This window comes from Dermacentor silvarum, chromosome 8 (genome assembly GCF_013339745.2).
Source record: "Dermacentor silvarum isolate Dsil-2018 chromosome 8, BIME_Dsil_1.4, whole genome shotgun sequence".
NCBI classification, from domain to species: Eukaryota; Metazoa; Arthropoda; class Arachnida; order Ixodida; family Ixodidae; genus Dermacentor; species Dermacentor silvarum.
In genome coordinates, this window is record NC_051161.1 from 21,290,110 (window position 1) to 21,302,656 (window position 12,547).

The 12,547-nt window shown below is 49.0% G+C and overlaps 1 protein-coding gene and 1 non-coding gene across 2 annotated transcripts; one reads left to right on the forward strand and one right to left on the reverse strand.

Moving 5' to 3' along the window:
• Positions 1–1,077: 1,077 nt before the first annotated feature.
• Positions 1,078–3,216, forward strand: LOC125939624 (cuticle protein 10.9-like). Its single transcript, XM_049671807.1, has 2 exons — positions 1,078–1,220; positions 2,102–3,216. The coding sequence occupies exons 1-2, from the start codon at positions 1,212–1,214 to the stop codon at positions 2,474–2,476; spliced, it is 384 nt and encodes a 127-aa protein (XP_049527764.1). The 5' UTR covers positions 1,078–1,211; the 3' UTR covers positions 2,477–3,216.
• A 5,420-nt stretch (positions 3,217–8,636) lies between these two features.
• LOC119462972 (U2 spliceosomal RNA) lies at positions 8,637–8,818 on the reverse strand. The gene has a single exon (XR_005194321.1). It is a non-coding gene; the product is annotated as a U2 spliceosomal RNA (small nuclear RNA).
• Between the last annotated feature and the right edge of the window lie 3,729 nt (positions 8,819–12,547).

Here is a 12,547-nt window from a genome sequence, read left to right on the forward strand (position 1 = left end):
TCTTGATATCCAATGTCGGCCTTCCTCCTATAGCAACCTGCGAAACAACAAAGACGTCTAGGATGACGCCCTCCAACAGCATGCATCGGCAGCATCAGCAGCAACAGTAGCATGCAGCAGCCCGAAATACAACAGCGTTCGAACCCGCCTCCGGGTGTCTCGCGCATAGCCGCGGCCTCGAACTCTTTTCGTGCCGCGCATCCCCAATGACACCGCCGAAGGGAGTCAAACACAGGCACCCACAAAACGCATCTGCGACTCATAAACAGCAGAAGGCTCAGGAGCATACCGGGTTGCGCAATTCGCCGTAGGCGAAGAGAGAAGCGCTTCGTGCACGCTTCGACCCGTATCTCTGCTAGCCATCTCCTCCTGCGGACAAAGCGAGACGCTATCCTATCGGGGTTCCGTTGTCAGGACGGTGGCGAAGGGGGGGGGGGGGGGAGGAGGGGGCTACCGCAGGGCTTCCTGAGCCCCCGGAGGCCCCCGATGCCGCTCCGCGGCGAAGTGCAGCCGCCGCCGCTTCTCTTCGGTGCACGCCCTCGGCCGGATACGAGACTGTGCTGTTGTATACGTGGCGGCGGCGGCATAGCCCGCCACAGACATCCTTGAAAAACAACTGATTCCAACCCTCCCCGCACCAACCCTGCTTCGCATCACACACCCCCTTTCTTCATTGGAGAAAGCGGGCCGTTATGCCTCCCGACGAGGAGGAAAGAGAGACGCCGTCGCGCGCCTTGTGCGCCGAAGCGCCGTTCTTTCGGATTCTGTCGATGGGACGCGATACACTTTCGCCCTCCCGGTGCGGATAGCACTCAGTCGCCGCGCGCCTTGCAGAGAAGTGATTCCGCGCGCCCGCTAAGCCCCTTCTACCCTCCCTCGCTGCCGCTGCATTTGTTGGGCGACACGAACGAAAAAGAAATCTGATCTCGTTCTTTATTTTTTTTTAGTATTTGTTTTTTCCAAGCGCTCCACGACAACGACTCCGCATGTGCTCGACAAGGCGAGGCGAGAGGTTTTGTGAAAATAAAGGACGCGAATAATGCCGAGAAGACCAAAGGACGATTACGACAAGGAGAGGGAGCGCTTTATAGCCTTTGTCATCGATAAGCGCGCCGAACTGGCGCCCCGCTGACAGAATATAAAAGCCTGGTTGGCAGAGTGAGGGTCCCACTCTCGGTCTTCTACCCGCCACCACAGCGGCAGCAGCAGCCATGAACACGGTAAGCGTGCTCGCGTCCACGACTTGGAAAAGACGGAAGCGACGATTGCTGCCTCCTGCAGTGGAAAACTACACAGCTACGCTCCTTCGCGCAGCCAAGAACCATTCACCGCACAAACGGATATACCTTCACACCGGAAAGCTCATTTACGCCTCTTGACAGTTCCTGCAACGGGATTACACCAACAACTGCTCGGCTAGAGTCTCGAAGGGGGGGGGGGGGGGGGGGGTGCTGGAAGGAGCCACTTGACATATAAGTTGAGAAATCAGCTCATGGGGAAGGTGCACGCCGATTCTTGCGAAGTGTCATCGGTATGACCACCGCACTCAGACACGATCAAAAACCTTCGAAGCATTCAGACCTACCTCGAGAGAGCCTTCGTGCGAAGGCTTGTTCCACATGTTCTTAAGACCGCAAGGCGAAGTTGACAATACGGACTCTCATCATTCTTATTTCATGTTGCATGCCCGTCTTTGGAGCTGCAAATGTGCCACGCAAGCTTAGAAACCAACTTGCCCGGCTTGTTGCTTCGACATTTCACCCGTAAATGTGGCTTATTCACGTCAGTTAATGTATATCGTGAGTTTTTCAATGAACCTCGTTTGAGTCTCGTTAATTCTCTAGCAACTATATAGCTCGTGAAGTTATTGGCATGGGCAGGCTCCGATACAATAGATCCGTTACGTCTACACTCCACACGGAAGAAGTAGCGTGTAGTGCCAATATTGGGATTCAAAAGTGGGCGTGTCCCATCTAACGTGACGCCACCGCGTCGTATCGTTCGAGCGCTTACATTCGAGCCCCGTTCAATGACTCTTTGACATACCGTAAAAGTACTCGTATAATATATGATTTCCCTGCCCTCCCCACCATTTACCCAGCTTACCATCGCCGTGCTGGCCGCCTGCGCCCTAACCGTCAGCTGCCAGCTGATCGCCGCCCCCGTGGAGGTGCCCCAGCCGTACTCCTTCGGCTACGTCTCCAACGACATCGAGGGCAGCCACGGCCACGAGGAGACCGGTGACGGCAGCGGCCGCGTGTCCGGCCGTTACTCCCTGAGCCTCGGTGACGGGCGCACCCGTGTGGTCACCTACGTGGCTGACGAGTTCGGCTACAGGGCCGACGTGGTCACCAACGAGCCCGGCACCGAGTCCAGGCCAGCCGCCGACACCACCTTCACGTCGAGCGCCCTATCCGGACCCGATGCGGCCCACGCCGCCGAGGGCACGCTCCTCGGCGCTCCCTTCAGGGCCTAAAGAGGGAAGCGGGAAATCTTCTTCAAGCCACACTGTTCCTTCGAACTTTCACGACTTCCTTGTCTTCTGTTGACCACCGCTCTACGCCTTCACTGCTGGGCATGAAATTCCCTACCCGGACAGCCCCGCTGCCTTAGTTCGCACCCTCAGACTGTACACGAGGTCCTGCGTTACTTCTCTTCTAACCATGAGGGTATTGTGCTGCCCGTTCCCTTTTTTTTTTCTCTCGTTTTACGTGTTCCTGTTCTACTTCCGTCTCTATACTTTGTAGGCCTCTCCTGTATTACACTGTATGGTGATCACGCACCGGTGCTGGTGCGCATCTCATCCAATTATCGTTCCTCGCTCTGTGTTTCCTCTTAGATTACGCTTCCCCTTATCGACCCTGTCCACTTTTCACTAGAGATCGTTTTATTCTTTGCAGCCATGTATTTATGTGCGGAACTTCCGTGTCTATATTACTCCCGTACTCTTTCTTTTATTGTTTTTTGGTTTGTTTCGTTTATGTGCCTGCTTTTGTGTGTTGTCTCGTTTGTCGTATATGTGATGATACTATTTATTTGCCCCGTATTCGCATATATAGAGATTTGCTTGTTGATGTGATGTGCCTGCAGGGTTTGTTTCCTTTCTTGTTTATTCTTGTTTTCTGTTGAAAAAAACTTGTTCGTCTAATACCCACCTCTCTTCGTGCAATAAAGTGTGGCCTGGAAGAGTAATCGCTGGATCGATCCCGTTATATATCGACTTGACGACGAGAAAACGACACCTGTTTTGAAAAAGCAAACTCGATTCTTCCGTGCTGGTGCCCATATTATGGACTGGCAGAAGAAGGTATGTTCTTAGTCTTTCTTAAAGGTCTCGGAAACACATGAACTATGGCATTCTCCAAGGCCGAAATTAGGAATCGCACGACCTATTTTTGATTAGGAGGACCATTGTGCCTGTAAATTTAGGCTGATTCCACATCAAAATCAGTCACCTGTATTTTTAAATATCAGGCATAGACGACAATAATGTCAATGAGCATAGGCAAAAGGACACAAAAAGATCTGACTGAGGCCTAAACATGCTAAATGCTGAATACATTCCCCTTGTTTGGCGATTATAGAGCTTCGATGTTTTTAAATCAGTACCGTTTTCTTTATCTACAGTGCCATTAACACTCAAGGACTTCGTCAGTAGTTGATAAGGCACCGGTTCTTTGTTCTTAGATAGCGCTCAAGGTAAAGCACGGCGACTTAATTCTTTAAACAGGACAGATAGCATCAGAATGCTATTTGATCAAGCAAGTACAGTAAACGGTAATTTGAAAAATATGAAAGCAAAGCAAGAGTTTTGCAGCTTGCACATTTCTTCTGCGTTTACGAGCAAAAATGACTCGTGTTGTATACAGCGCCTGAATATACTTGCAGAGAGTATCAATGTCATTCCGGCTTGTGAGAAGAAAAGAATTCAAACTTTACATTCAAACAGTTTGCCGGTGTCAGGTATCCGTAAAATTTTATTGCAGCTGTTTAAAGAGCAATCAGTGTCTATAGCAAGAAATACCGCTACTCTCTCTCTCTCTCACACACACACACTCCAAGTCCACAACTGTTCACTGAGCAGGACAGTTTTTCTTATGTCATACTGAATCTATTTCTGACACGTGAGAGAGAGAGAGAGAGAGAGAGGGATAAAAGTCATAAGGGAAAGGCAGGGAGGTTAACCAGGCTGAGCCCGATAGGCTACCGTGCACTGGGGAAGGGGGAGAAGGGACTGAAAGAGGAGAAGGAAGAGAGAAGTTCACACCTTGCTCATTTACACAGTCAAGCGTTCATCGCTGAGTTTCGTCACAGGCGGTCATACAGGCCAGTGCACCTCAAAAAACGCAGCAGCGCCTTTGTAGCTTTGTACATAGCAGACGCACGAGGCCACGGGCCCAAGATCTTCTCTGTAAAAGGCCTGTCGTCTAAGTGCCCCAAAGCAGTCCGAAGGGCAATCCTCTCTTCTTCGTATCTGGGGCAGTCACATAAGAGATGTCTGGTGGTTTCCTCAGCACCACATGTGCTGCAGTTGGCACTCTCCGCCATTCCAATTAGGAATTAATAGGAGTTTGTAAAATAAACTCCTATTCGCAGGCGGCACAGTAAGGTTTCTTCTAGTCGTTTAAAACCGGGTAAAAGTTGTAATTGCATCCGTGGGTCCATGGCATATAGGCGCCGGTTGGTAAACTCTGGTGTATTCCACTTTCTTAGAGTTATACTATGGGAAAGACTGCTGAGGTGCCGCGCTGCATCCGTTCTTGACAATGGTATTGAGATTGGTATTGACGTGAATCGCAACAATACGCGTATGTGAAAACGTGCCAAGCGCGATAGCTGTAACTGTTAGAACAACCCTTGAAATCTCAGAAGCGTAGTGGTGTTCTCGATCACAAGGTGCAGTATCGCTTTGGGCTTTCTGTGTCCTTGAATTCAAACTTGCGACTAACTTCGAAATCATTCTGCGCGCTTCCTGCGATCTAACGCATCGTTCCACATCCGCCACCACATCGACACTCATCGGTCACATACATAGGGCTATAATAGTTCACAGCGCCTACACGGCACTAGCAGTGGAACCGGTAGCCCTGGTTGTCTCCCATGTATTAGAGCGTCACACGCACTTTGCATATATAGGTCGCCGGTTCTGCTCCACTCAGGGGTGCGTTCGCTTTTTTTTCTGCCTTATTTACTGGTAAACAACGTAAGCAAAGGCAAACCAGCGTTCGAAAGCATTTGAACATACTGTGCTTTGATCTGCTTTCCTTCGCTTCCTGCGATTCTTTAGAAGGCCTGTTTGAACAGCTCCACGAGGGACGGCGTTTTCACAAAGCGGGCTGAAGATTCGTCTGTTAGCATAATAGGCGAATATAGTATAGATACGAACAGCATACTACATGAAGGAATGTTATGAGCGTTAGCTCAGGAATACAGAACGCCCATGGGAAATGCGCGCATTGGCGCTCTATGTATGTGTACGGAAAGACAAAATTGAGTTATACTTGCGGTGTTTAGCTGGGGAACTATTGCTTACTGTAAAAGCTGCCTTTCAGATGAAATTATATGGACCGTGCGTGCCCGCTGCAACCAAAATATTTAATCGTTTGGGTGGAGATCTTGAATCGTTCATATCTGGTTTACGCTAAACTATTGGAAGGAAACTGCGCTGAACGGTCTGCGCTACCGTGGCTGCCCCACTGGACAGCTTGCCTTTTTCGCGCGGGCAGCCCTGCTTCCTCTATGAATGCCTAAATGTAATTCTAAATCACGTACATTGAATAAAGAAGGGATGCAGTGCGGAAGTCTTAATCATTCCTTCGAACAACTATAGTTTAGAACGAACATATATTAAGCATAGGTGAGTTCCCCCCGCAACGCACCGTATACCAGAACGAACATATTGCTTACTCCTATCGTATGGGAATGGCCAAGAGCCTGATGTGCGACTCCTGCAGGTGCGAGAAAACCATCAGACGCCTATTGCGTACCTGTCCTCAGGTACACAATAGGCACAGGTACACACACAGATACACACACAACGCCTCTCTCTCCTAGGACAACTTTAAACCGACTGGACTCAGAACCGTTCCCTGAGTCAAAGATACTAGGACCGTGGCTACACCCGTCACTGGCACAAAAAGCGATTCGGGCACTAGTACACTACTTGGAGTGCACCGGTTTAAGAAAGGGCTTATAGTGTCCCTGTGCATCATCCCACGTGCACTCAGTCATCCCTCTCTCCCTCTGTCTATTCTCCCTTTCCCTTACCCCCGTGTAGGGTAGCAAACCGGACGCTCGTCTGGTTCGCCTCCCTGCCTTTCCTCTCCTTGCTCTCTCTCTCTCTCTCTGCGCATTCCTGCGCGTGGTTTGCTTTCCAAACTGACGCCGCCGCTTTATTTACTAAACAAGAAAAAAAAAAAAAAAAAAAGCGCTGCACGGCGAGTTTGTGGAAGTCGTCGTTGCAGCGGGGCGGTACAAGCTAAACGATCGAACATGCAGTGCGCCGTACGCACCAGGGGTAAGCAACCAATTGCAGGCCGGGCGGTCGTCGTCGTTCGGTGCGCCTTTGCAGGCCGAACGCCGAACCGGCCATCCGGTCGCCCTTGCGAGGAGATTACGGTCTCGCATCCGTGTATGTCGGTCGGAGTGTGCATCGCAAGCGTAGGGTCGGAGGTCAGTGGATGAGCGCGCGCCCGGAGGTTACCCAGGTAGGAGAGAGGGGAAGAGGGGCGGGAAGGCGTCTGCGGGCAGTCGCTGCCGCACGCGGTGCGTTCACGATTTCCGAGACCGGGTCAGGGTGAAAGTGGCCGCCTGCTGCCGGTCTCGCCGCCCAGCGGCCGCTCTCCGTTTTTCCCTAACTGCTGTCCAGCACGTGAGCGAAATAGCGGACGCGTGCCGCCCGAATTCCGAGACGCCGTGCGTGGTCCGCGCGACGCCTGGGCGTTGCGTATGAACCCCCCCCCCCCCCCCTTCCCCCCGCTCCTTCTATTAAACAACCCTTTCTCTCCCGTCTCGTATGTGCACCGCTTCCGTGAACGATGCGGTGATGGGCCTGTCCGAACGACTGGGGCATACGCCTCGCTCGCTCGTCGTAAGATTCTAAGCGCGATATTTTTACCGCGCTCTATTTTGACGCCGAAATCGGCGCGTTCTTGTCAGGTAATACTATCGTCGCCGTTTCTCCGGGTACTGTTTTCTTTGTGGTGGTGGTGTATCTCTTATGATTTGTCCGGGATGGCTACGAGAACGAGCGCACAGGTGGGCGCGGAAGTGAGCTTCCTAGGCAGGCCAAATGCCGCCCTCATATGGTGTTAAAAATAGCATTAACGTAAGAACTACAGTGATCAATACTATTGAAGAGAGCCAAGTAAAATGAAACACTCTATGCTGGTTTACCTCTAATTCAGTGTTTCCCTGATGTTCTTGGCAAGGAAGCAGGTGATTTACAGGGTGAGTGAGTGATTTATTGTGACGACATTGGAAATGTTGGCAAATGTTGTGTCGCCGGCTTCTCCGCAAACAATAGATGGTCCAATGACCAAAGGATGCTAACATGAGGTGATACGAAAAACAAACAAACGGTCAGGAAATAAAGCACATTTCGTAAACAGGCTTTTAAACAACAGTCAATGTAGAAACGAAAACAACTCACAAATCAAGGTATAACCCACACAGAATGCATGCGGTAACTTTACAATAGCACACATGAACATACAAAGTGACCCGCCGCGATAGCGTAGTGGCTTTGGCTGTTGCGCTGATAAGCCCCAGGGCGCGGGATCAGATCACGGCCGCTGCGGCCTCATTTCGATGGGGGCGAAATTCAAAAAAACGCTCGTGTGCATGCATTAGGTGCACGTTAAAGAACCCCAGGTGGTAAAAATTAATCCCCCACTACGGCGCGCCTCATAATCAGATCGTTGTTTTGGCACGCAAAACCCCAGAATATAATTTTAAAAAATTTAACGTATGAATTGCTAAAACATAGATACAATATATTTTGCAGGAAAGAAGGCTATTAAAGATTTCAGAGCTGATCGCTGTAATGATGCGTTGATCGCTTACTTACGAACAGACCTGTAGACGTTGCCGAAACTAAGTAACCGATTACAATTACAATTATTTCATTGAAAAATGTAACTGAGAACGGGGACTAAATTTTGCCTAATGAAAGTAATTGCTCAATTACTGAAGTCCAATCGATGACTCTAAGGTTACTTCCCTCCCAAGTCTTACTAAAATTGCACGAATACACTAAATAGAACGTACTGGTGTGGCTATATCAGTGCATACTCTGCCGCCCTTTACCCGTGGTTTATATTCATTAACTTTTTCTTTTTCAAAAATTTTTCAAATCCATTTTTTTCTTTTCAAATAATCTTTTCAAAGCCTTCGTCGGTTATCCTTTCGTCGTTTTCTTGTGAAGACGTCAGCAGGGACACTGAAAACTCGATATGTGCGCGTTGGAAGGAAGGGCGGCATAGTGGTGGTGTTGGTGCTTTGTAGCTGCAGACGGGTTTAGCCTGGCGATCGTGGCCGGCAATTGGCTCCGCCTGAGCGTCTTTTGCAGTCTCACTGGAGTATTGCAGCGAAGCTGTATATGGCTAGTTTCTAGCGGATCGATGTCCGGAGACCAAAAACCGTGGGCCGATCCCGAAGATAGTGCAATACCGGGCCGACTCGCGGCGGAGGTGAAGCAGGCTTCAAGCACGCCGGCAGCTTGCAAAAATAAGTTTAGTATCTTGGGTCCAAATGACAACCCGTGTCAGATATTAAGCTGATGAGAACAGATACTACACTTTGAGCTGCAGTCGGCCATGTCTACGTTCGCACCATACACGTGTACGCCATCTCGCGTATTCAAACTATAATAGTGCCTACCAATCTGAGTGTCTTCTGTCTCCTGACGTCATGCCTTACGTAGGCTCCTTTCCTCAGTTCTGCTCTGACTGTGAAATGGGTAGGCCGCGTGTTGTACTGGTCTGAAGAAGAACAGCGTGCCTACCAAGAACGACGGCGAGAATAGAAAAGGGAATGGGCGCGGCGGCAGCGGAAGGAGACCACCGACGATGAGCGGGCCGCGGTCGCCAAGCGTGATGCCCGCCAGGACCGCGGGGCGAAAAGAAACGCGAATCGTCCATGTGGCCCCGATCCCGCAAACTTGGAACGTTTCACCGGAGCAACGGTCAATCCCCACATACACAGCTTCGCTGGTCATCCACCTTCACAGAGTGGAATGGACACGAATTCTTTACTACCTGTCGGATAGGTTAGTGTCTCTTAGAAATGTAAAGAGAAGGCGTGAAGCTCGCTTGCTGGCCTTGCAACGTACGAACATATTGCGCAAAAGATTGTGGTTACAATAAAGTAACTGATTACATATGCAATTGGTTACTTCATAAAATCACTTAAATTACAGTAGCGTTACCAAGTAAACAAGCAGGATCGTGAAATCACGAAACTACCAAAAATGTAATTGATTTCAGGTAATGCCATGTAATTGGTTTCGTACAAGTCTACTTATGAACGCAACGCATCTTACTTATTTATTTTTTATTCGCGATATAAGCTTACCTTACGGGGCCAAATCAGTGGCGTCATGTCTGGAGCTGACGCCGAAATTTCAACATGGCAATGTCACCCGTCCTTTATCCTTGCGTTATTTCTGGCTTGATGAATCTCCGTTCACATCCATACCAGCCTACTTGCAATTTCAATGTGGTATCTGACACTCTACGTTAACTCTTTTTCCGTGTATTCGCTTTCCGTGTATTCGCAGGCATCTTTCACGCTCGGAAAAACACTTTTATGGAGCAAGTATTGAGCAACAGAAAGCTGTATTGGGAGTTTTTCATGTTGCTCACAATTTTCTCATTGACACTTTTCATGTAACTATAGTAATTGAGAAGTTTATTAAATAATTAAGACTAATTATGTAGTTAGGCGGTATGAAAAAAAAACCATTTGAGTATCTCCAAGCGACGGCAAACAAAATTACCTTGGTTCTGTCCAGCTACGTAGCATTTGCATATTTTTAATGTTTGGCCCAAGTTCATGGAAACACCTGGTGTATGTAATACTTCAGAATTCAGCTTTGTGTAAGACCGCGTACGTCCGCTCTTGTACACGAAATCTTCCTTGGCAATGTCACGTAAGAGGAGCGCGACTTGAGTGGCGCCAGTAGGTACGTGGCGCCTTCTATTGACGTCGTAGGCAGGGAGGCGTCAGCCTTGCTGCTGACGGCGCTGCCTTCTTCCGGGGTTGGAGGGCAACGCTTGTGAAAAAAAGCGACGTGCTCTAACCACAACGGACATCCAGCAAGCGAGACCCATTCCGTTACCAAAAAAGAAAGCCGAGCTTGCCTAGCTTGCCTGTTTCATTACTCCTGAACAATTTTTTTTTTCTAGCTGGGTGTGGAAACACAAAGCCAGCATCACGGACCAAACAAAGCTATGTCCCGGAAGAGGCGTCCTGCGGTCTCTCGAGAAACGTATTCGGGTACGTTTTGGGGTGTGCTTACGCATTTGATAAAGGACGAAACAGGAAGTATTACGAGGAAAACATTTTTTTTTTAACTAAATAGGAAGGAAATGGAAAATTCTCATAGGGATCACTACCACATGGTGCCGCACGGCATAAAGAAATGCGCATCAGAGAACATTGATTGCATTGAAAGTGAGAATTTACATGCTGAAGGGACGCTCGCTGCTATTGCTCGGCGCCCGTTTAGCGTCCTGCTGGGACGGTACAGTGTAAGTTTTCCTCCCGCTCGATCTTATCGCGTTCTTACACTCTACGAAAGAGTTGCACCATTTGGGGCTTGTCGCAGTGGATGGCTCCGAATCACATTAGCCACCTGGGCTAAGAACCCGTATCGCAATTTAAGAACACGACCATCGGAATGGCGACCGCCACCGCGAGGAATCGAACCGGCAAGCTCACGCTTTCCGGGGTCGGGATAATGTAACGATTCAGCTCCACTTCTACACCCTGCGAAAAGTTTTGCACCCTTTGAGACTTATCTTGTCCCCAAACAATAATCATTGCCTATCTTGCGTGTCATTCCTTTCCTCAACGCTGCGTGCCCGGCACTTTGAAGTCACGAACGGCATGCGCATTATCAGCGTCACATAGCGTTCTTGACAGGAAAGTAGCGAGCGCAGAGTTTTCAAGAAAGGAAACGCAAGCCGTACAGATGTCCATTACTGTTTGGGGACGAGATATACCTCAGAGGGTGTAAATTTGCTTTAGAGTGTAATATGATGATAACCTTCGCGCGTCGTCACGGTGCGTGTGACGACGCGCGAAAAGGAATCAGCTCTAAAAAAGAAATTTACAACCTCTGAGTTGTATTTCGTCCCCGAACAATATCGTACCCCAACAATATTCGTCATCTGAATGGCTTGCGCTTCCTTTCTTAACAAACTCTGGACTCGCTATTTTCCTGTCAAGGATGTTATGTCACGCTGATAATGCGCATGCCGTTCGTGACCTGAAAGTACCGGGCGCGCAGCGTCGAGAAAATGAAAGACACGCAAGGTCGACGATGATTATCGTTTGGGGCCAAGATACGTTTCAGAAGGTGCAAACGTTTCGGAGGGTGTGCAAGCGCAGTTGAATCGTTACATTATCCCGGCCCCGGTAAACGCGAGCTTACAGGTTCGATACCTTGCTGTGGCGGTGACCATTCCTATGGTCGTCTATACTTAAATTAAGGAGGGAGTTCTTATGTCTGGTGCCTTATGTAATTCGGAGCGATTCACTGCGGTATGTTTCATAGGCAAGGTTGTCCAGGCCAGTCCGATCAGTCAGTACATAGCATATGGACGGGAAGACGAAATCTTTATGACGGTGGGTAGGCCAGAAGATTAGGCCAAAATATGCGATCCACAGGCTGCCCTTTTAGACATATTTTAGACTTTATGACATTGCGAATATATATATGACGTTCTACTTATTTACGTGAGTTGTAAAAAATGAAATTTTAGTGATAGGAATTTCTCCGGGATGTATACATAAATGAATTCGCAATATGCAACGACAGCTCATAGCATTCGACAGAGTTCGTCTGACATACTGGAACAACATGGGGTGAAGAACGGACAAATTTTCTTAGCTATACGAAGATGAGCGTCGTTATGTGAGGGTTCTGGGCGTAATTAGGTAATCGTCGCAGAGCATATAGCATACATGACCTCATGCTTAAACTTTGGTTAACGTTCCAGAACGTTGTAAGTTAAGATTAATTCCAAGAGCCAATTGAATAAAACAAGCGAACGTCTTCTTGCGCACTGAGCTTCAGATATAGATTCTTTCGTGCAATGAGCTCTTGCCAGAAGAGAACTCCGCCGAAGATAATTTCGCCCCCGTCCATTTTTCGTGTCGTCTGTCCGCTTCTTTAGCGTTGTAATATGTCACCCGCAGTGGTGGCCTAGTGGCTATGGCGTTGCACTGCTAAGCACGAGGTCGCGGGTTCAAATCCCCGCCGCGGCCGGCCGCATTTCGATGTGTGCGATATGCAAGAATGACCTTGTACCATGCATTTGGT